Consider the following 23,519-nt stretch of genomic DNA (forward strand, 5'->3'; position numbering starts at 1 on the left):
CATACATGGACAGATCTCTCGAATCGCCCTTCTCTCTTTCTCCTCTTCTCCTCTTCACATTTGACACTTGCTAAAGGTCACCGGAACATCTTTTTTTTCCCCCCTTTGAGGTGTAGATAAGTGTGAAATAGATGTTGACACCACAGACACATTGAAAAGCACTTAAACAGAGTGGCCATGTGCCAACCTGTCTGTGTCTGGCTTTCTGCATTTGTAAATACTTTTGAATGATTGATCTGGAGAAGCTGGGTCTCTCTGTACGGCCTGTCAGGTGCAGTGAGAGAGATCAAAAAACAGACGAGGTCCAGTACCTTTTTTTTTTTTTTTTTTTTTTTTCTCCCCCCCCCCCCGGATGTGTGTGTTAGTGTACCTTATCTAGCACGTGTGACATTTCTCAAATGTGACTGGGTGCCAATAAAGGGTGTGTGTGTGTGTGTGTGTGTGTGTGTGTGTGTGTGTGTGTGTGTGTGTGTGTGTGTGTGTGTTAATGTAATTAATGACCGGCAGTGGTCCCCCACAGCTCTGGTAATGTGCTTGGATCAGTGATATAAACAGGGCGTGAAAGGTCTGCCCAGCGCCAGCCCTTTAAATGACTGGCCTCCTGTTTTCAGGTAGATGGATGGAAATGTTCTAATATTAATGATCGCGTCCCCCGCCGACCTGTCGCGAGGTGAAATGAGCGACGCAGCCTTCAGCCTCCAACAACAATTAACGGGGCCAGAGCCGGCCTTGTCTGCCATTTGTCATCACGTACTCCACCTGTGGACCCCCACCGAACACATGTTGAAAGTGTCTGTCAATATATATATATATATATATATATATATATATATATATATATATATATATATATATATATATATATATATATATATATATATATCACCACCTTGATTTTAAATTAAATATGCAGAGTTTAATGGCATGGCATTCATCCGCAGTTATTTCTGGCTATTTTTTTCTTTTCTTTCCTTTTTCTGTTTCTTATTTGGAAAAAGCAAAACCAAACAAGTGTCTGAAAATGATTAAATTAATATGACCCATTCTGCAATTTGTGTCCATACGAAAAACATGCTGAGGATTATGTTCTTAATATAGACGTAAACATCTGATCCGTGTTATTTGCATGGGCTACGCCTACGCGCCAAATTGAATCTGTAAATACATCTCAGGATAATACAGATTATCCGGAGAAGAATCAACAACAATCAACAGGAAAAGTAGCCGAAAGCTGAAACAGGTTTTTTTTCAGATGTTTCTGGCAACATCCTCCTGACTGACCTCATTCATATTCATGGGCTGGTCCTGAGCGTGTGGAGACACAGGTTTACACATTACCGACGCCTCGGCTCTGAGGTCAACTGCCACACATTCCGGTTAGCCGTTGACCCGTCTGCCCAGTCAGCCATCACACTGAGTCACCAAACTTCTAGCTGGTACTCTCAAAATAAATGAATGCCACAAGTGGCTGTAAAGAAAATGTCAGAATTAAGAAATGGTTAATTTTTTGCCCTGAATGTTTTTTGTTTTTTTTAGCTTGGCATGCATGAATTATGAGATGATCTGTAAAATAGTTAAAAGAGGTAATTTATGACATTGTAACTGGTACTGGAGCTGCTGTTTTTCAGTTTGTGTATCAGGTAGGGTGGACACATTTTTTTAGATACATTTTAGAAAGTCGTTAAAAGTGATAATCTCAAGAAGCTCTGCAGTGAAAGTGGAACCTCTCTGTGGTCGTGTGTGTGTGTGACTCTGTAGGTATTTGTGTGTGGTGGCACCTAGGTGCTGTGTTTTCTCACCATAGTTTGAGTTAGTGACATACCTCGAAGATGAGGTAGATGAACTATAGAACTATAGAGACCTTTATGGAACCAACTTGACTACAGGTTGTGTTTTCATGAGTGTGTGTTTTTTTTCCTCAGTTCTTTTCTCAGATCAAAGCTGAATTCAAAGCTCCCGCAGACGTTCTGTGCATCACCCACGCAAACACGAATGTTCCGACGGGGTCGCCCTTCTTTACGCCCCGTGTCGCTTCACACGAGCTCCCGACATTCTGCGATCCGGCGCCAAATGGAGCGGGGCGGAAGCGCCTTTGATGCACGCGCACAAGTCTTGTCTGTCGGAGTCTGAAGTTTTACCGCCGTACTTGTCAAAACTGTTGATTCACCATCACTTTTGCAGAAGACGAACGGTTCTGAAACGGGTGTCACACGAGTACCAATGGGCCGTATTACACAGCTACCTCTTATCACGTCACAAGGCCCGATGAGAGCCAGAGTATTCAGTCGGTCTGACCCGCAGAGAAAAGAGAGTGCTGCCCTCCTTTGGCTGGAGGTGTTGAGGAAAATATGGCAAAAATAGATATCAGCCAAGATGGAAATACTAAAAATGACGTATACTGGAAGGCACAAGAAGTGCTTTCACGTGACGACTTGTCAAGCCATCTTTAGGGCTTACTCTACATTGTAGCTACAGTTTGAGATGCATCAGCCGGATCTAAACAAGTCCAGCGGGACTCATTTGTCCTCCTTAAGCAGTCCTATCACATCCTGTACGTTCCAATGCACCGTCTGGGGCAGACACAAGACTGGACGTGTTTTATCCCCACAGCGGCAGAGTTATCTGGCTTTTTTTTTTTTTTTAGCTATTGATGCTAAGCGCTGGACATTAATCTACTCCGCGAGGAATGCTTTGAAGAAAGTGTCCGTTGAAGTGTCACTAATGGGGAAATAAATGAAATGAATAAATATATGATACACAGTTTGATATCTCTTATAGGCCAAGATCAAAGCGAACCAATTGAGTTCTATTCTACCTAATATGTTTTTCTGTGATAAACAGTCCGGCTGAGGGAATAATCCCATCAAGCAAGAGAGAGATTAAAAAAAAAAAAAAAAAGCATCAGATATATCACTCAGCGCAGACGGTCGGCAGGGCTACCGTGACGCCTCTGTGTTATTATGGGATTGGTAATCTCATTTCTTGGGTCTGAGTAGGAACGCAGACCTTTTTTTTTTTTTTTTTTTGAGCCTCGTGGTTTTCCTTCTAGAATCAGGTACAGAGACAGAGACGGGGGAGACAGACACAGCGGCCTTCTGATACTGAGAGTCCATCTGCTTCAGAGGGCTCCGGTAACTTCTTGTCTTTCCTTTTTTTCTGTGGAATTTCTGAGTAGCTTGATGTTTCCGACATGTGTGTGACGGCCCTGGTTGTGTGCGATTGGCGTTGAGGCATCATGCTCGCTACCCCGGCTGCGTGTTTTTGAGATGGCCATGTATGTGTGTGTATAGCTAGTGGAGCCTTAGACACACACACACACACACACACACACACACACACACACACACACACAGTATGAAGGCACACTTCCGTGCTTGTGTACACAGCGGTGGTGTGACCAAAGCAGACTGTAAGGATCTTACTTACAGCAGATGGATGCCAGGATATGGATCTGTACAGGCTTTCAGCAACGCACGGATAAAAACACACACGCGCACACACACACACACACACACACACACACACACACACACACGCAGATACACACAGACGCAGACAACACTCGCCCAGAGCCTCACCTTGATATCTTGAGCTTCTGTCATGAGTTTGAATTTGACACCAATGAATGTGTGTCAGGTTGTCAATTTCTTCCAACAGCCTTTGAGTGCAGTCTGGCCATGAATAGTGCATGTTGTTTTGTTTTTTACATTCCAACTGTCTGCGAGTCTGTTTTTGTTTGTTCCGGAATAACTTGGAAGGCCTGTACACTCATGTGCATCCTTTAAGAAAACTTTCAGCAGGTGTTGTGTTGTTTAGCCTAAGGTAAAGACTCAGCCCTGAAGGTAAATTCACCAAACTGCTTCTGATCTGATGCCCTCCCATTTCTTCCGCCTGCGTTACTGGGCTCTGTTTCCCTCCCTCCTGTCTTTAATGCACATACTTCACCGCTTGCCCTCTTCTTTTTTTTTTGATCCAGACCCCTTTTGAGTCAGGACACGCATCCTTTCATACCTGCACTTTAATGTTATTAACAGGACATTTTATTTCACTCTTAAAGTCGGGACATGTTTTGGCAGCCAGTTCCCATATTCCCTGCAGTGTGCCGCATGAGGTCTTTGGCATTATTAGGGCAGTTGAAATGCGAGGCGCCTGTTGTAAATGTCTCGGAAATATACACGGGGTCGTCTCTCCTCAAACCATCACGACCGCACGGTGGTTGATGCACAAGGCCATTCATGCAAAACTTTTAAAGATGTAAAAAGGCAGTGGCATGTCGCTGATGTTCCTCCTTCCCCTGCTGCTGAGACGCCATGCGGCGCTGTGTGTGTGTGTGTGTGTGTGTGTGTGTGTGTGTGTGTGTGTGTGTGTGTGTGTGTGTGTGTGTGTGTGTGTGTGTGTGTGTGTGTGTGTGTGTGTGTGTGTGTGCGTGTGTATGTATGTGTGTGCACCTGTGGGGAATGATATTGAGGGTCTGACCCAACATATGCGCACAGATACAATGCCTTCACACATACCTCCGCACACACGGAAGGCAGGGTGGGGAAATAGTTGTGAAATTTATTTGGGCATATAGTTTTTATGCCAGTTGCCACTGGATTTACAGGTCAGAATGGAATGTGTCCCAATGAAAAGTACTTTGATCCCTCCACCAGGTTGACGTTTTTATTGGGCGAGCTCTGTTTGGCACAGGGCATCTTTTATAAGGTTGCGAGGAACCCCGCGGCAGCCTTCACGAAATCATTAAAATGTGAGACGTCAATGAAAATGACCGGGTTCCAGTGCTATCTCTGCTTGTGTTTGAGAGCTTCATTTGTTAAAACTAATTTACTTATTTGATCCCCAAATAATAAATTGATTTTAGTTTGTTCTTGTTAGTCCGTATGCTCCAGTATGTGACGCTATTTCTAACGAATATATTTATAGTGAGGCAAGGTACGATGGTTGGAAATGTATTCACGTCCCACAGACCAAAGGCAGTCTTGTATTTAACGATTGTGTTTCCAGTACTTTAAAATAAAGTGCCACAGTGGAAGTGGCAGTAGAGCCAGACTCTGACTTATGTAGGCCATACAGGCCCATAAGAGATTTGTGTCTCACACACTCTTATGTCTTTCTACTGTTTGTTATGTGAGATCATTTTGTAATTTATGTGACCAATCACAGCACCTTGGTGTGGATGCTTTAAGGTAAACAGAAGTCACAGTTTGCCCCTCACACCATCTCTGCAATTCCCCAAAACTAATACACTGTATATATTTTAATAGAGGTATTTGATAACTTAGACACCAAAGTGAGTACGTAAACAAAAACTAAAAATGCACGAGCTACATGCAGAAGGTTCCTGCTGCTACTTATCAGCCTGTTTTACTGTGTTGTGTTTCAAAGAGGCGGAAGCTACTGCAGGAGTTGGGAGACCAGAAGATCCCCTTTCTGGGACCTTCAGATCGGGGCTATCAGCAACTGGTGAGCCAGCCACACGTCGGCATTATGCTACTGATATGAGCTCCACTTTAAAAAGCCTACAGCGGCCTTTTGTCTTCTATAACCTGCTCTTACAGCCCTGTATTGTCTAATATTTTGCTCAAGATTGGAGCAAGAAGCATGCTTTCCAAATAAGATTGTAATTTCCTTTTGTTTGTTTTGTTTTTGTGTGTCATGATCCCCCTAATAAGAATGTCTTGTGTTCCCAAGTGGGACTCCAGTTACTCCGGCCTGGTTCTGAGGAGATCCGTCTCGCTGCCCGCCGAGCTCCATGGCCGGGTGCAGACGGCTCTGTTCACCCTGAGAAGGAAGGGCTGCCTCCTGAGAGATTTGGTTCGGATCCGTGAACGAGATGTATTCACCGCCGTGTCACGGACTCTGCTGGGTGAGCCGGGCCACACCTATCGCTATCTGGACACACGGCTCTTTGCCATCCCCTGGCACAGCGAGGAGACTGAGCTCAAAGGACAAAACTGTTGTGACCCGGATTTTAGGGCCGCTTGCAAGGCATTGTGTGAGCTTAACACCTTCTTTTGCTCTGATGTGTCTCTGCTGAAGGAAGGAGACAGGCTTACACAAGGTGCGAAGGGGGAGGCAGACGTCAAACAGGGTGAAGAGGGGGACGCAGGGTCTAAACACAGCGAAGACTCCAAAAATAGTGACGGGGGGGACTCTGAGTCCCGACAGAGTGAGGAGGGGGACACGGAGTCCAAGCACAGCGAGGAATGGGACATTGAGTCGAAACACAGCGATGAAGGCTGCTCTGGGTCCAAACAAGAAGGCGAATGGGAGACGGAGTCCAAACCCAGCAGTGAGGAGGGAGAGTCCCGCCAGGTCAAACCAAGCGAATCGGCTGTCGCTGCGGGATCGGAACACAGCGAAGGAAAACTCCCCGGCTGGGCGCCTAATGCTGTCAGCGGCGCGGAGATTAAACCTGCGGGACTAGGGGACCCGGAGAAACCTGTGGCACAACTCAAGCACAGCTTGTCAGATCACCACATTAAAGACAGGGAGGAACAGGCAAGCGGGCAGGGGTGTTCCCAGCCGAGTCCTCGACAGGTGTGCACCGGTCCGGTCAAGTTCAATGTCACCTTACTCAACTACATGGACCCAGCCGCTATGAGCCAGCTCAAAGAGGAACCTTACTATGGCATGGGGAAAATGGCAGTAGGGTGGCACCACGATGAGAACCTCATCAGTCATTCTCCAGTGGCTGTTTACAGCTATAGCTGTCACAATGACAAAGGTAAGCGTCAAATCTAAAATAGCTTCAAATTGTATAACAATAGTTGAGATCCCAAGATTTAACACTTTAGGCACTTAAATCCAAAGTATGTCATGTTGTTTCTGAAATTAAAATTCCGTTTTTCTCTTTCCCTTCAATATCCCATCAACTTATCTCAGTGGCTTTGTGGTGGATCAGATACAGCTAACCTTGTGTATTATGGCCCTACAGCAGAGCGGTAGCAGCTGTAGACACGGCCTCTGGTGACGCAGCCATCAGATCCATCTACGTGATAGTGTCAGGGCATTATCAAATGTCATCACCGGCTCGCTGCCGACAGCCTTATCGCCGAGCGCGCGTCAGGAGATCACAGACATGTGGATCTGAGCTCTTAACATGCACTGAATGGCGCAGTCTTAACAAACAGGCCTTATCGCACACACGCCGCATCTCATCTAAATCATTTCCCCAAGAAATGATCGATGTGCAATTATCTGATATGGAATAATGAGCCCTGCTTTGATAAGTGTTCCTGGACTGTACTGTATGGATGATACGACGTCTCCTAATTATGGAATGTGCACTCTTTCAAGAGCTGATAGTGCGTGCTGATCGAGTTGATAGAGGATCTCAGTGAGAGAGGAACATCGCTTGCTAGAGCAAAGCAACTATGGAAGATTGAATTACTCACTATACTAATGATTAAAGAAGTTGCTCTTTGTCCTTTACTCTCAAACAAAATGAGTGGGTTTTCAAATATAATTTCCCTTGAGCAGCCACTCACCAGATCATTCCTTGGACCTTCCAAAGGCTGGAAGGACAACAGAACATGCTTTCCTGTTGTGGAGGCAGATTAAAGTGCAGCTGTAGTTCAGCATGTACTGTGCTGTCAACAGTGGGAGCGCTGCCTGTTTTACGGGCTGCACGGTCTGCATCTGTGTCTTGAAACTGTAATTTTACAATATCAAACAGGTGAGATGCCAACTGCTCTGACATCCCGACCCACTTTACAGCTGGGCTTTCTTCATTGTGGTTGCTTAACCAGAAACACCTGCTACAGCGGCCTGTTTCGATGATTTGTTCTAGGCCATTTCAACTCTGACCCTGTGAACACGAGCTTCAAACACCGTGGCATCACACCTTGCAGTGCTCAGCAGCTGCGTCTTTTCTAGTCCTGAATGACCCCACAGCTCCAGACTTTAGAGAGGAAAGTGTGGTGGAGCTCTGAGGACTCCCAGAACCAGGCTAATGAAATTGTTACCTTGGGGAATGTTGCACTTTCACAATAAGGTCACGTTTCTTAAATTGGCCCATGAGAAGAAAGAAACACAGTACATTAGATACCTTAGATGCACGGTGATTAGACGTTTTGCATCACACCTGCTCCCTTTGATAGGCTTTTTTTTCTTCTTCTCCTTTCTCTTTGAGCAGCCTCACCTTGTTTTTCAGCCAGCGGAGTGTTCTGAGTGTTTTTCCCAGCTGCGCTGATCCAAAGGAATCTGCCACGACTGAACATTTTCCGGCACAGAGGATGATATTCCACCATTCCCGAGGCCTTGGGGAGTGCTGCCATTAGCTGGCTCTCAGAGCACAATGGCTGGAAATTAAGTTACTATTTATCCGTGCTGAGCAAAGGAAAAGGCAGCTGTGAGGCAGAGAGGCCCAGAAAGACTTTAGTATTGATTTTGCTGAAGGGTGTTGGCCAGCCAGGCCAAATCTTGTTTTCTTAGTATGCCGTGTAAGAATGGAAGGAGAGAGAAGAACAGGGGAGGTGGTTACAGCGACTGGGTTCAGAAACAGGAATATCATAGGATACCTGCTGTCCAATAACACACACTCACGAAACAACATCAAGGGCTTTTATCCAACTATTTCCTCTTGCACAGCATAATGACGGCATAAAGATCCGTTGCTAACAGCCAACACATATCATCTTCGCTCTGCAGTTAAGTGATTCTTACCTTTTAGAGACAAAGGCTTACATCTTACATCCCTTGTTTGAGCGGTATGGTTTTAATCACTGCACTCCTTACTGTTTCATTCTATTTGTTCATTTTGGCTACATTTAAGGCATTGTTATAGCGTTTTAGCACTGCCTTACCCAGATATCACTTGTATTTTCAGATGTGAAAAAAAGCGGTTGGGATTAATATTGTGTTAAATAGCCGTCATTCTATGGCGATAAACCACATGCTTTCCCATGAAAATGTGAGGAATCTAAGCCTATTGCACTTTTACACTCAGTTTAAGTCACGCTGGGTGAAACTGTCAAACCAAAACGCCTGAAATGTGAATATAAATGTAAAATGCAAATGTTACAGTGAGTTGGGCTGTGTGTGACTGACAGGTGAGAGCAGTGAGGGAGGCAGCAGTGAGGAGGCATGCTGGAGGATTGGGCTCAAGGTAGCATGGGACATCCGCACACCTGGCCTGACGCTGCCGCTGGAGTCTGGAGACTGCTATTACATGAGAGGTACTAAATCTTCCCCGTAAACACGCATGCACATGTAAACACGTTGCCCACACAACTTTCACCGGTGTGTCTGACTTTGGAGGAAGGAACACGTTTATTACCCCGCGTTTGAGTGTTTCTTGTACTTTGTCCCAAATGACCCATGCCAGCAGGATGCACTTCCCACTCATGCTTTATTCTCTTCTTCTAACCCTCTCCGCAGGAGAAGTGGAGCTGAGGTGTGTGTGTGTGTGTGTGTGTGTGTGTGTGTGTGTGTGTGTGTGTGTGTGTGTGTGGTGACTTGGCCTGAACACGGAGCTTTAAGATTCCATGAAATTGTGTGCATTAGAGAGGTTAGGAAAGCCAAATGTTATTTTTTGAAGTCCTGTGACCCAGTGCTGACTATGTCTCTATGGAGAGGACCGACAGTGAGCCACATGGGAGTAAATCACAGCTTAATGCTTTCTGGCTGCAGCAGACACCTCCACACTTTCTCATGTTTTGTGAGTGTGAGGACATTCATCCACCTCACAGCAGAAGCTCGCGTTCAGATGAACGAGGAGTTAAGTTAAGTTTTGTCGTTCTTAAAGGCACTCTGCTCTCATTGGTTTTCAGGGATAGACATACTTTACAGTACAATCTTAAGTCAGTCTTTCCCTCATCTGCTCAATGAATTACTGTATTTTTTGTTAAATCAGTGATTTATTTATGTCATTTGTACACAAAAAAACAACAAAATATTCACTTTAACTGTTCAAACTGATCAACAGTGCAGTCTGAACACCATATTCATCCATGATATTTATCAAAATTACCCAACTTGGATTGGCTAATGCCTTTTTACTGTAGTCCCTGTTGCTGCTTATTTCTCTAGAAATTCAACTCAACAAATTAACTTTCTTTTATTTCCATATTTCATATATTTTTTCATCCAACCTGCTAGGTGTGTGATAATGTACATATTTGACCCAGTGATTAGAGAGACTTTGTGATTAAAAGATTGCCGCTTGGATTCTTCCAACAGTAAATTCGTACATCCATAGTGTACAATCACATGTGCTGTTTTATGAAGACACTGAAGCCCTACCTGAGCACGCTGCATGAATGTCAAAATCATAAATACACTGCTCAGATTTACAGCAGAGCAGAATATGGAGTCAGAGGGTTGCGACTGACGTGATCTACAGTCCTATATCAAACACATTTTTGGAGAAGATGCGCTTTACTTTAAACTTTAAACTTTTGTGTTTTTCTTTGATGTTTTTCTTGAATTTCATTTTAGGTTTTTTTGCCCGAGATCCCACGAGACCCATTCTACAAATTTAAAACATATAACCAAACTACAAAACGTACATTCACTCAAGAGGAGGTTTTGGTTAGTGAGATTTGTACCTGTACTGTTAAAGTACACAATATATACCCCATATTTCACCGAACAGCGCAATGGGTTATTTTTTCCATGTGCTGGCCTCCACAAGTCAATTCAGCGTCTCCCCTGGTAGGGCTTGATACGTGAAATGGTGCTGGTGATTTATGGTCCAAAGGCAGAACCTGAACCAAAAAATGTCGAGAACCGGTTCCTTTTTTTATTGCAGGGACATAGTGTGTCATAGGTGCACCAACACATGGGCTGTCCACATGCTGTACAGCTAGCGTACCTGGTGCCTGTCAAGGTTTACAACAGCAGATGCATAATACAAATGCTGTATTATAAGTAGCTGCATTCTGGATTAATCAGCATGACTACAGCAGGGGAGAAACTGCTGTTTTGTTAGCATCAGGGAAAAGTGTAAATTCCAAACATGCTACACAGGAAGCTGCTTTGCTTGTTTTGTCTCGTCTCCATCTACTATCTACTTCATCTACATTATGCTCAAGTGTTTGCCGATCTGAATTATTACAATCGAGGAATAGGAAGGTTTTTTAATGGATTCCTGAAGTTGGCGCATTTGAAGCGGCTGTGTTTTCATCTGAGAGCAGCGATGTCTGTACCTAATATTCAGCCTGACAGGGCTTGAAGCCGACCTCCTTTAGCTGGATAAGATTTACAATAGAACAGTCAGTTTCAGGCCAGCCATGATAATAGAGTGATGGGCTGTTGTGCAGACCATTCTAATGGGACTTGACTGTCGCGGATCAGTGGGGATTTATGCTCCACTTGGTGAGTACGCCCTTGAGAGGCCAACTGCTGCACAACGATAGCAGCTCACACACAGTCCTTGGCATGTCTAACGCTTTGTCGGTCTACCTGAATTAAATACTTGGCACAATGCACGAACATATGCACGCACCTATAAATTTGCACAAACTCACACACAGTCCTCTGCTTATTGGAGGAAGGATAAACGCCCCCCCCCCCCCCCCCCCCAATCTGGTTTCAAACACACATACTTCCACTCAGACAGAGCACCCACCGCTAGACCATGTGTGCCAATATATTGTACCAGTGTTTTAGCGACATACACCATATGATAGATAGTTAGTGGTATTAAAAGAAAACTACAACGTTGTATAACCGCAGACACCGTAATGTCTTTTCAGCACCATTTGTCGCCGGGTGGCCCCTTTGAACTGCTAATGTCTGAGCTGCTGGAGGCAAATTGAATCACCATCATTTCCACCCAAATGGAATTTCAGTGGTTAAAAAAGAACAATGCAAGTCTTGACACCGGGCCTGTTCAATAATCAGATTTCCAGCTCCCAATGCACAGGGGGACTGGAGAAAAGAGTTGACCCAATATATTTAAAAGCCTGCTTCCTGGAAAAGGAGGACAAGTGGCAGCAGGCGCAGGGGTTGAAAGAAAGATAAATATTTATTACAGTTATCGAGTTTGCCTCTACTCCCTCCTGATCCCACTGACGCATCAGACGCGCCAAGAAAAGAGCAGATTGATGGAGATAATTTGTTATTGGATATAAACAGTTTTAAAGACGCAGAGTAATTCTGCCCAGAGACCTAATCCCTCACAATCTCATCAGGGTGAAGAAAACACCGGCAAGTTGTTTTGTTTGTCACCATCTTTTTTTCTCTCCCACCAAACAATAATATCTTCCTCCCAAAGCATTTGGCTGTTTGACTTTCAAATCAAAGGCATTAGCCAGTGTACTCTTGCTCAAGGCGGGTGTAAATATGCACATGTGCTGTGAATGACAGCTCTGTCATGGCTAAATTAATTATTGGTATGAGGCAAATAATGGCAGAGCTGAGAAACATCTATACACACAAAGAAACACATGGAGGGATACACAGGAAACAGCAGTAAGGCCTCTTTGTAAAGCTTCTGTGATATTGGACAAATGTTTGTTGGTATGGCTCTTCCATCTTGACAGATTGAGCACGATCTGGTTTTGTTTGGTAATTAAAATTATAGTACAATGCTGCTCATTCTATTTGATTCGTTGCTGGACCAAGCGCAATCTGTCTGAGTGTACAAGATGATTTAGTCGTCATGTTGCTTCATGCCCTGCTTTTCATCTGTTTTTCCTGTTGTCATCAGTTCCTGTCTTTTCATTATAATTAATTAAAAACACACAATCAAAATAAGAAATCTCAACTCTTGTTCCATTCTGCTGTTTCATCATGAAGTTATTGGGGGTCTGTGAACTATTCTTCGCTGCTCTGTTTGATGATCGTCGGCATGTTCTGATAGATTTCTCTTCCGTGTTTTCACCAGATGACCTGAACAGTACCCACCAGCACTGTGTCCTGGCTGGAGAGACCGCACGCTTCAGCTCCACTCACAGAGTGGCCGAGGTGAATGGGCCTAAAAGGGAAAATGCAGCGTTTTGAATCTGTTGTGAAAATGCTGTATTGCGAGCAAACGGTGCCCTTTGATTTCAGTATGGGCTGCTGCTGGCACTAAGACGCTATATTAGGGAAAGACTGCACATAATGAGAGACTTAAACACTGTGTTTGGTAAAAAAAAAAAAAAATCATGTTTTCATTATAATTAAAGTATTATATGATCTCTATTGGGTGAAAAGAATGAAAGCTTAAAATAGATAACCTTTGTCCTAAACATCTACTGACACCCTTGACTGAGAAATACAACCAATAAATGAAAGGCATTTGAACTACATAGCATATGTTGAATTGAATAGACTATGTGTGTATGTCAAAAACAAACATACACACACACACACTTAAACTTAAGTTTTGGATCGCATTTTGATTGACAGGCCCTAGCTAAACCCTGCATGGCAGTTATTTGTACAACACTGGGTTTGTCCCTCTCCTACCAGTGTTCCAGTGGGACCCTGACCTACATCCAGTCGCGGTGTCAAGAGGCCCTGTCCAACCTGCACACTGACCCAGAGACAGGCTCCCACAGCCTGCTGGCCCTGCTGCCGACAACGCTACAGCACTGTGAGGAGATTCACAATGAGGTGGGGACATGGTGTGTGTGTTCACATGCGCATCCGCATGTGTGTGTTTCTGTGCGTTTCTGTGTGTGTCTGTTTTGCATGATTGCACACGTGTCTGTGATTTTTGCATAATTTCAACTGTTAACGTGTATTTGTATTGTGACTGTTGAGTTTGTATTGGTGTTCATTTTTGACTTGTAGAATCCTGTTGTTGCCCTTATTACTACTTTTGCAGCGGGTCTGAATCAAACAGCTTTTGAAATATATTTGAAATTAGTTTGGCTTGCTTGGAGTCAGGCTTGCCACATTGGACAACAGAACATGTGCCAATAAAGTTTAGACAATAGCGTGCCAGTCTTTGAAAGTTTGAACACATTTCTCTGTGAACCTGCCTGATGCTATCTGAATTCTTCTGATGCTGTAGTCCGCGATCATCTGGCGCTCCAAGGAGGGCAAAGATGGCAAACAACCATCTGCAAACATGACAGGATTTTATCGGGACAGAATCAAAAGGAAGAGGGGAAGATATTAGAAAATGACCATGGAATATAGAGAATTTAGATTCTTAATAATATGGAGGAATAATGTATTTGATCAAACATATGTATTTGTGCTTTTGTAGAATAATCTACTTGACAGCCAACACAGCATTTCAACAAATACACTAACAACATTTTGTTAATTGAAACCGTGCAGAGAGTATGGAAAATTATAGTCAAATTAATTGAGCTGCTCTAAAATCCAGGAGCTCTTAATCCTGGTTTGAATAGTCCTTTGCATATCCTCTGCATCATGGGACTTACAGACCATACTGGCAGTCCACTGGTAGCAGGTTAAAACACTGTAAACGGCAAAATGCGAGCTCGCCAGCTTTCTACCTTCTTACCTGATTGTTTCTACCCAGGGAAAAGCCTCAGATATGAAATCCAGGTTGTTCTCATTTGTCCTGGCCTGGTGATGGATTGTGAGGCAGCAGCCTCTCCATATGTTATCTAAAGATGGAGTCATGCCCCGCTCCCCTCGCTAACCTCTCTTCACACACAAGGAGTGATGGTGGCTTTGGGGTATAGAGGGATAGAGCGAGGTCAAAAAAAGAGGAACACGAGGGGCCGCCTGCGGAGCCACCAGCCCCCTCGTGCTAGCTTGCCGCAGGCCAACAGTTAATATAGCACTTCACCTCTCCCCCTTTACACCCCTGGGCTCAAAGCGCGCATCCTAGCTGACGCTAGCACCCAGGCTCCTCAGCGGGGCGCCATGACAGATGAGTCTGACGTAAGGTTGTTTAAAGGTTGTAGACAATATTAATTATTCAGCGCTGCCAAACAATAGGGCTGTCTGTGTCAGGAGGAGCGCTGCGCTAGTTGAGCTAGCAACACCTGCTAGTTTGCCGCATAGCGCCACAGGATTAGCAAGCATAGGCCCCCACCATGAGGGCAAAGCAGGTTTATTCAGGAAACCAGGATGCTATTTATAACAGAGCAGGTGTGTGTGTGTGTATGTATGTGTGAATGTTTAAGTAAGGGGGGGTGCTCTCGGGGGCTCAACCCTACCCTACCTGGCACTCACAATGATAGATGTGGCCATTTGTTTGGAGTTGCCCACGAGAGCAGAACACCCACTTAAATGATGTATTGTTGGTGCGGTTATTTATGATGGCGGCCCACTTTGGTGCTTGGCGGGTGCATATTGCGCTGGTCGTGTTTGACATGGACGACCGAGGAGCGAACAAGCCTGAAACGCGCAGGCAGCCTGACCCGTGCAGTGCCTTATGGGCCTTTCCTTAAAAGCGCTAAATAGAAAGCTAGCACCGTTTGACATGCCACGGATATATTGTGCATCTCAGTGGGGGTGGAGGTTGACACTTGTCAGAAGACGTGGGCGGGTCTGACGATGATGAAGCAGAGCGTCTGCCATCTGAGTATGAGTTGTTCAGGGATGGGGCGGGATGTTGAGTTGAAGTAAGGGTTGATGGGAGACAGAGACAGAAATGAAGAAAACTGAAGTTCCCACCTGTTTGTTAAGCGTGGTCCCTCTCACTGTCTCGTTTTAATCTTTCCTCCTGTCTTAGGTGGCGGGGGGGGTAGTCTAACATAGCATCGCCACACGGCCCCCGTGTGCATGTTTGGCTTTGAAATGCTAATCCCAGATGCAAACGTCTTGTCTCATTTAAAGCCACTGTGTCACTTCCCAGGTGGGTGTGTGACAGAGTGCCCTGAGGGACCCCCTCTAATGATGCTAGTCCCCCCACGGTAAATATTGAAGGGAGGGACAAGGTTTTGCCACATGTTCTGGCAGAAAGTAAACTGTGTGGAAGCAGGTGTGCGTGACCTTCCAATGTCCTGTTTTCAGGCCACAACGTCTCCCCAGGCGCTACGGTATTTGCCTGGCTTTGAAACACCTGTCCTCAGGGCCCTATGCTGGCAATATCATTGTAATCGTATAAATCACCTCTCAAAACACATTTTCGCCAGCAGATCTGTGCAGTTCGTTGTATCTACCAGTTTCATTTAATGCTGTTTTTAATTAATGTGAGACATTTTACCTGTTCATTTTAATTAAAGGTTTATTGTTTTGTCTTTCTTTGAAGATCACAAGGGATACAATATTCTCAAAGTGAATGCGTTTCACACTCTCTGAGCTCGGTGAAGTCATGATCAGGCCAAAGGTTCTTATTTTGTTAACCTTTAGTTACTATAGTTGATTTATCTGTAATTGAATGGCATAAGTCACATATGTGATATGAAGGAGCTCTACTCCAGTGGCAGCTGACAGAAATACCACTTCTACAAAAAAAAATGGAATCTCCTACTATTTTATGGATGTAGAAAGAAATAGAAAGGTAATCTGTGCATGTACAGTGTAACCTAGCTTGTGTATGACCACTGGCAAGTGTGTGATGAGTGTAAATTGTGTGCCTGGTTGCTCACAGAGAGATGGGGGGGGGGGGGGGTACCAGCTCTCCTGGATGATGTGTGAGGAGGCCTGGAAAGGTAAACAGAGGACGGCAGAGTGGGATCGAACCAACTCTCATCAGCTCCCACCTCAGGGCCACGGCAATGGAAATTGATTGGACCCGCTCAGGGAATACCGTGAAGGTGTTGGAAAAAATAAAAAACGTGGCTCATTAAATGGGAAAAAAGGGGGCTGCTTTGCTTTAACTCCAGACTTGCCATGGTGGGCGGCCAGTCGACTAATGTGGGGCTAATGTGTAGTTAGTGTGTCCATCACCTGGAGAGATGACAGCCACTGCCGCAGGGGAGCCACTAGCTCCCCTCTCGCTCCCCCACGCCGTCTCAGAGAAAAACTAGCCCTAACAACCACTCTCTCTTTGGCACACACCTTCGATCTGTCTGCCTGGATAGGTGGCATTTAGTCCGAGTTCCCCTCTTGGTAACTCTCAGCTGGGTGGCCGGACTCCAAATGCCACATAGCTAGCACTCGTCAGTGGCTTCAGATGGCCAGCTTTGTGGCTGCCACTGGCCTGCGCAGTGGGGGACAGGCAGCCATGTCAGCTCAAAGTGGAGAGACACAGGTAGGTTTCTTCTCACTAAAGGACAGGCAGACAATCAGAGAGATGGAAGGAGGGACTGACACAGAGAAAAAGGACGTCCGATATCGGCGCTCTGCGGCTTTGTTGTGTGTTTGAGCTGTAGTGATCGAAGGGGAGTGGATTTGGAGGGTGGTGAGGGGACCATAAAGGATGACATTTCTTTGAAGGGCGGGTTGTATGGAGTGAGTGAGAGGCTGCTGAGCAGTGCCACTGGCTGTGTATTCTTCCTGACATGCCCCAGTCCTTGCATGTCATCCCCGCTGTGATCAGAGCCTTCTGGAAGCAAATGGCAGGATGATTCTGTGCACAGTTTCTACCGAAGGCAGACCTCACTCAAGTTGTTTGTGCAAATCATTTGTGCCCTTTGTATTAACTTGGTTGGGGTGCGGGACAGTAGGTGACTTGTTTAATAGCACTGCACTATGACCACTAAAAAGTGGCCACAAGTCACTTTCCAAAGATTCAAAGTTCCGAAGCTCTTCGACCACTATAACTAGGAGACAAACCTTTCTGCCACATGTTATGCCCATACACATGATTTAATTGCATTGGCAAATATATTGGGGGACAAAACTTCCTGCTACCCGGACTATGCTTGCTCGCAGGGCATGACTCCATCTTTTGTTCCGATTTTTTCACTTCCTTGCACTGCAGCAAAAGGCTCTCGGGATGTGAGGGTGGGTGCCGTGCTAAGCACTTAACATCAACAATACAGACCGGTGTTCACGCTCCATCTCATGTTTCAAGCCATTGACAGCAACTGTTCAATACTTAACCAAGAACTCAAAACCAAGACGTGCTATCTTTTTATAGTCCTCCAAAACTTGTAGTGCATTAGTTATATATGAGTATAATTTGTTAGAGACAGTATTGGATGAAAGTGGATGACTGGTTAACAAAAACATATTAGAATGGAGACTTTTTGGGTAGAACTTACCCGCTTAAACCTTGTTGCTACTATTTACGAGTTTGCAGCTCTAAAACAGGTCTGTTGTTCACATTGGATAATGCTCTGTTCAAAGAACAATGAACTAAATAGTTTTCAGTAAAGGAACAATAGCTCTCTCTGTCCCATTTGATATGCGACTCCTTTATACGCGACGACTTTTTGTGTTGTACAGTTGTCGGCGTCAAACTGAAATGGAGCGTGCATTGTTTTGGGTGGATGATGCTTTGTAGGACGTTTTGGGGGAGGGCAACTCACAGCGTCTCGCGTTTACGTTGGCGGCAATTGGGGCAATCTTTGACACTCACATTGGCAATTGTATGCAGAGACGTTAACAAAGCCACTCACAGAACCTATGTAGACAGATACACACAAGGGCGCCAACGTACTGCGGCACATACAGGTACAAACACACAAACGCACAAGGAACGACACACTTAGAAATAGATAGGCTACACCTGGCTACGTGAAGCATCCTTGCGAGGATTAAATCAGCACTTCAAAAGAGCAGGAAACAAAAACACTCCCAGCGGAGGAGAGGAGAGGCAGCCGAGACTGTCATCTCCAGACGGAGCGAGGGAGTGGGGAAGGAGGGAGGAGAACGAGGAGAGGAGGAGGAGGGCGGAGTTTTTCAGGTGTGCTGACTGGAAGGTGTGTGTGAACAGACGTATTCATGTTATTTTTGTGATGCACTGTGTGTCTGTTTGTCTGGGTGTTTGTGGGTGTTTGTGAGAGATGACCAACGTTTGTCCTGTTTGCTTTCGGACAATTTGTGACTCATGCAATTCAAAAAAATATTGTATATACTTATATTTGAAATTAATATATTTAAAAAGACAAATAGATTTTCCTCTTGCTCGAAAAAAAATGAATAAAAAACAATATGACATTTAAAAATATTTTTTATTGCAGTTTCTATAAAATAAATTATTTTTTATTGTGTTATTACAAATCGAAATTGACTGAGACAGAACAATGCCAATATTGTACATGAAAGTATAAAGGTGAACACTGAAATATTTTATTATATTTTTTTTACTTTACATTAGTTCTACCTTTTTGGAATAAATTGGTGCTAAAAATGCAAAATAAAGCAATTCTCAATGTATTTGTTTGTAGACATGGATGATATTATACAGTACCATATGAAAGTTTGTTTCACATGAATATTTCACAATTTACAGTAATATATAAAAATGTTTATTCTCTACATTCATTTAAATATTATGCTGTAATGTTTAATGTTTTAACTGAGGAGCAGTGACAATACTCTTTAGTCATTTAGTTTACTTAAAGCCATGGGAAAATTGGTCTGAACCGTCTTTTTTAAATCTTGTTTGCATGTGTGTGTGTGTGTGTGTGTGTGTGTGTGTGTGTGTGTGTGTGTGTGTGTGTCTCTGCAGGTGGAGTTTGAGTGGCTGCGGCAGTACTGGTTTCAGGGCCAGCGCTTCGCCCGCTTCTGCAGCTGGTGGAGCGGACCGATGGAGCAGCTGGAGAAGGACTGGAAGCTCATGGAGTCGATGGTAAGGCCGCTCAGACACACTGCTGGTCTCAATGTCTGGTCTCTCCACCTCGGTAGTTTACTGAACTCGTTTTCATCACTTTACTAACCCTTTAGTGGCTAAACTAAATGCGTTTCCTTTTTAATAGACAGGCTGTTTCTTTAGTGACATACACACTATCCTCAGTCCTAGATTTGACAGTGATTCCATTCCTGTTTTAGAAAATAAATGAAAGGAAATACATTGCATAAAATAGATTTTTTTGATATACAAAATCAGTTTGATAATAATAATAATAATAATAAAATAACATGAAGTAGAAAAGAAAAGAAAAGAAATATAATAATACAACTTTTTTACCATTGCCCCAAAATATGAGCAGTTCCAGTGTAGGCACTCTGTCATTTCATAATAAGGGTTTTCAGCTTTCTAAATGCTCAACATGCCTGCGCTTGTGCCTCTTATACAAACTACATAAGTGATCTGCTGTCCAATAATGTTCTTCACACGAGAGGGTGTGTTAAAATTACATGATGGATTGTCTAACTTCTCACCATGCTGCATTATTAAGGATGTGTCATGTGTTAAATTGCAGCTTCACAGAAGTTTTATTAGAGAGGAACGTGGGCACGCAGCTATTAGTTAGACACCACTGTAAAGGAATCACTTAGTAATGTCAGACTCATAATTAAGTTACCTTAGTCACAGCGCTGTACAATACAAATGTGACGCATACACACGCGCACAAACACACAGCACACAAAATCACACATAAACATGCTTGGTCTCGCTTTCTCACCCTCCCTGCAGGTTCTTTGCAGTCTGTCTCTCATAGCTAGATTTCAAAGAGTGTGTGTGTTCATGTATGTGCGTGTGTTTAATACCCAGACAGCGGAAGCAGCAGGGGGCACTCTTGTATCACTGTAGCTGCAGCAGCAGCGACGGGAGCGAAAGAGCTGCGCTCCTCTTTTCCTCTCTGCTCCGTCTCTCTCTCTCTCTCTCTCGCTCTCTCTCTCTCTCTCTCTCTCTCTCTCTCTCTTTCTCCTTCTCCGTGTCTCTTTATGTCTCTCACCCTCTCCTGCTGTCTGTGGGAGCTCTCTGTCTCTGTCAGTGTCGAGCGCTGAGCAGTAATCACATCTAATGCTCAGGCGGGGATAAAGGCAGGAGCTGGAGGAGAACTGTACTGCTGCCGACGCTGTTCGTCTCCAGCCATAGTCTCTCTCCTGCACTTCCCTCTCTCTCACTTAGTCGAACAGCCTGGCAGAGGGTGGGTGGGTGGGTGGGTGGAGGGGTTAGTAGACAGGGGCTAAACTCATCTAGAGCTCCACCTCCGGGCCCAGATGAAGTGTGTGATTTGGACCTGTATTTAGAAAAGGGCATCAGTGAAATGTGAGGTCTTTCTCACTGTCTCTCTCTCTCTTTGTTGCTGTCTCAGCCGCTCTTTATTGGAAAAGAAAACCATATCCACTGTGTGTGTTTGCGTGTGTGTCACTCATGTGGATTTCTGACGTGCCGTAGAAATGTACAATACAGCAAATAAAATGCGTGACAGTAAAAAGAAAAAAAGGAAAAATAAATATGAATATATATTTGAAAAGTATATGTTTTTAAAAATATTTTTTAACATCTCAAGTTACTCTGATTTGTGTTCATAACTACATTCGTAATTTCACAGTTTAATCACGTGTCAAATCACACAAAACCAAGAATATCTTCTGCGGAGACGCATGTTGAACATTCGCAAAAATAATACACTGGTGAGTGCAGAAATGTAATCACTCACTATTGTGATGAAAGACAACATTATTGCTCTCGCAAGCAATATTTACATACATGCATCGACCTCTGATATGCTGATGAAAAGCACTCTATAGATGTGACTTATAGATTTTCCTTTTAGAGGTTTTGATAGCTGTGGCTTTTCGGCAGTAAGATTAAAACGCATTCCTCTAAATTACTTTGAGTTATTTAGATTATGTGGGTTCCCCCTACATTCCTTTATTGCATATATTTTACATTTGGAAGCTGGCAATTGACAGTAGAGTGTAATTTAGTGAAACGCGAGTGACCTACTGGGTGCAGATGCTGTTTGCCATTTATTTATTTAGAATTTTTCTGTTCTTGCCTGCAGTTTATTTTAATACAGCATTATTTTTGTCAAATCCGACATCACCATGGGTATTTTAAAATAACAAATATATGTCTCTTTAAATAGGGTTTATAAATTGACACCGTGTTGTTTTATACTCTGTGCTGTAGCAATAAAACAGGCTATTGTTTTATCCTGCTAAAATAGCAATACAAACAGCCAACCTCCCTCTCTTTATTGTCATATTTAGCACACAGTGTTGTGGGATGCGCTGGGCTATGTATGCGTTTGTTAGTCTGTATGAAGAATATTGCAATATGGGGGGGACTAGCTCCTGTTTATGGATACTGTCTCTCCCTGGGGCTCCCTCTCTGCTCCTCAGCCCGTTGTCATGCAAATGCTTATCCTTCTATTTGAATGACATTCTGATAAAATACATAAATAAATAAATAAAGAACCAAAAAAAATAAAAATAAAAAAAAGTCCACTTGCTTGCTCGTCTCTTTTTGGTACCTCATGAATTCATGTGGTTTCTTGATAGAAACAAAGAGACGCGCTGCTGAATAAACTTCATGTGGAGGTATGTGGGAATGTACAGCAAATGTGTTTTGTGTTTTGTGTGTGTGTGTGAGCTGTTAAGTGTATATACGGTAAAGGTTGTTTCTGGAGAAAAAGGACATTAACTTAAAGGTTTTACATTCCCTTGTGATCCAGGGTGCTAAAGTCTGTTTTGACCTGCCTCGCTTGCAGCTTTGCGTCCCCTCAGGACTCCACTATCATGGACATCATACAATAGTGACATTTTCTAAAACTAGCAACAATGAATAGCTTCCGTCTGACTGACAATAGACAGAGAGTCTTGGCTTTATGCAGAATATATTAAATACCGGTGTGGCATTTTTTTTTTTTTAATCTTTCCTCTTTTCACTGTGGGGGAGAAGCGACAGCGACGAGCCCATGAGCACATCTCCCCCCTTTTTTTTTTTTTCCCTGTCCTGTGCGTGTGTGTGTTTGTGTGTGTATGTGTGTGCCATTGATGTTAATGTATGCACTTGGCATGACTTTAATTGATTTAGCAGCTCTGCTCGCACAGTACAGCTTTTTCCCTAATTTGTCACTTTCCTGACTTCTGTGGCTGCTCATCTCACAACTTCAAAAGCCACCGCGGAAGCAAAGAGATTTCAGTGCACTCCGTCTCCCTCTCTCTCCCTCTCTCTCCCTCTCTCTCTCTTTATGTTCTTTCTTTCCCTTGTTTTTCTCCCTCTCTCGCTCCCGCTATCTCGCCACAGCTCTGTCTCTTTCTCACACTTTCTCCCTCATTTGACAGGAGAACGAGCCTTGTAGATGGAAATCTTTTCAACACACTTCAAGGAAATTAATCTACTTTCATAATAAATGGGATCCACTCAGTTGAATACATTTGTATACTTCAAGATGTACAAAACAGGAAGTGGTATCGGGGCCATGTCTTCCTCTACTCCATGCACCCAGCCTGTCACTCCCTGTTTTCAGACGGTTTGGTCACACACACAGACATACATATGCTGTACACTCTTTCTCTTCTTTTTTTTTTCTCATTGTGTGACACAATTTACCTCCTCCGATTTGCAATAGAGGCTGACTTTTGTGTTGCGTGCACGTGTGGGTGAATGTGCAGGGATGCGCTTAGTGACCATATCATCTTCTCCCCTCACTTTAATAACTGTCTTCGGAAACAATCTGGGCTGCTGAGGAGGCTTGCTCTGCAATAATACGCAGCCTGGCCCGGTCGCCATCGATAGCTGATTAGGTTATTGACCTAGTGCGTGGAGGGTCGGTGCTGAGGAGTGGTCGGGGAGGGAGGCCAGTGAGCTGCAGGGAGAGACACAGAGGGGGGGAGGAGAGAGGGGTGTGTGTGTGTGTGTGTGT

At 44.1% G+C, this 23,519-nt stretch overlaps 1 protein-coding gene across 1 annotated transcript in view; it reads left to right on the forward strand.

The window, feature by feature from the left end:
• Positions 1–23,519, forward strand: part of fto (FTO alpha-ketoglutarate dependent dioxygenase) — a 113,716-nt gene that overhangs the window by 14,607 nt on the left and 75,590 nt on the right. The window contains exons 2-7 of the mRNA XM_068730185.1: positions 5,386–5,463; positions 5,692–6,727; positions 9,054–9,179; positions 12,833–12,912; positions 13,402–13,545; positions 19,424–19,543. Coding sequence (XP_068586286.1) covers positions 5,386–5,463; positions 5,692–6,727; positions 9,054–9,179; positions 12,833–12,912; positions 13,402–13,545; positions 19,424–19,543 — 1,584 coding nt within the window. The remainder of the gene's footprint in view (positions 1–5,385; positions 5,464–5,691; positions 6,728–9,053; positions 9,180–12,832; positions 12,913–13,401; positions 13,546–19,423; positions 19,544–23,519) is intronic.

This window comes from Cebidichthys violaceus, unplaced genomic scaffold (genome assembly GCF_023349555.1).
Source record: "Cebidichthys violaceus isolate CVI_PGR_0920_01 unplaced genomic scaffold, fCebVio1.0.p SCAF_5, whole genome shotgun sequence".
NCBI classification, from domain to species: domain Eukaryota; kingdom Metazoa; phylum Chordata; class Actinopteri; order Perciformes; family Stichaeidae; genus Cebidichthys; species Cebidichthys violaceus.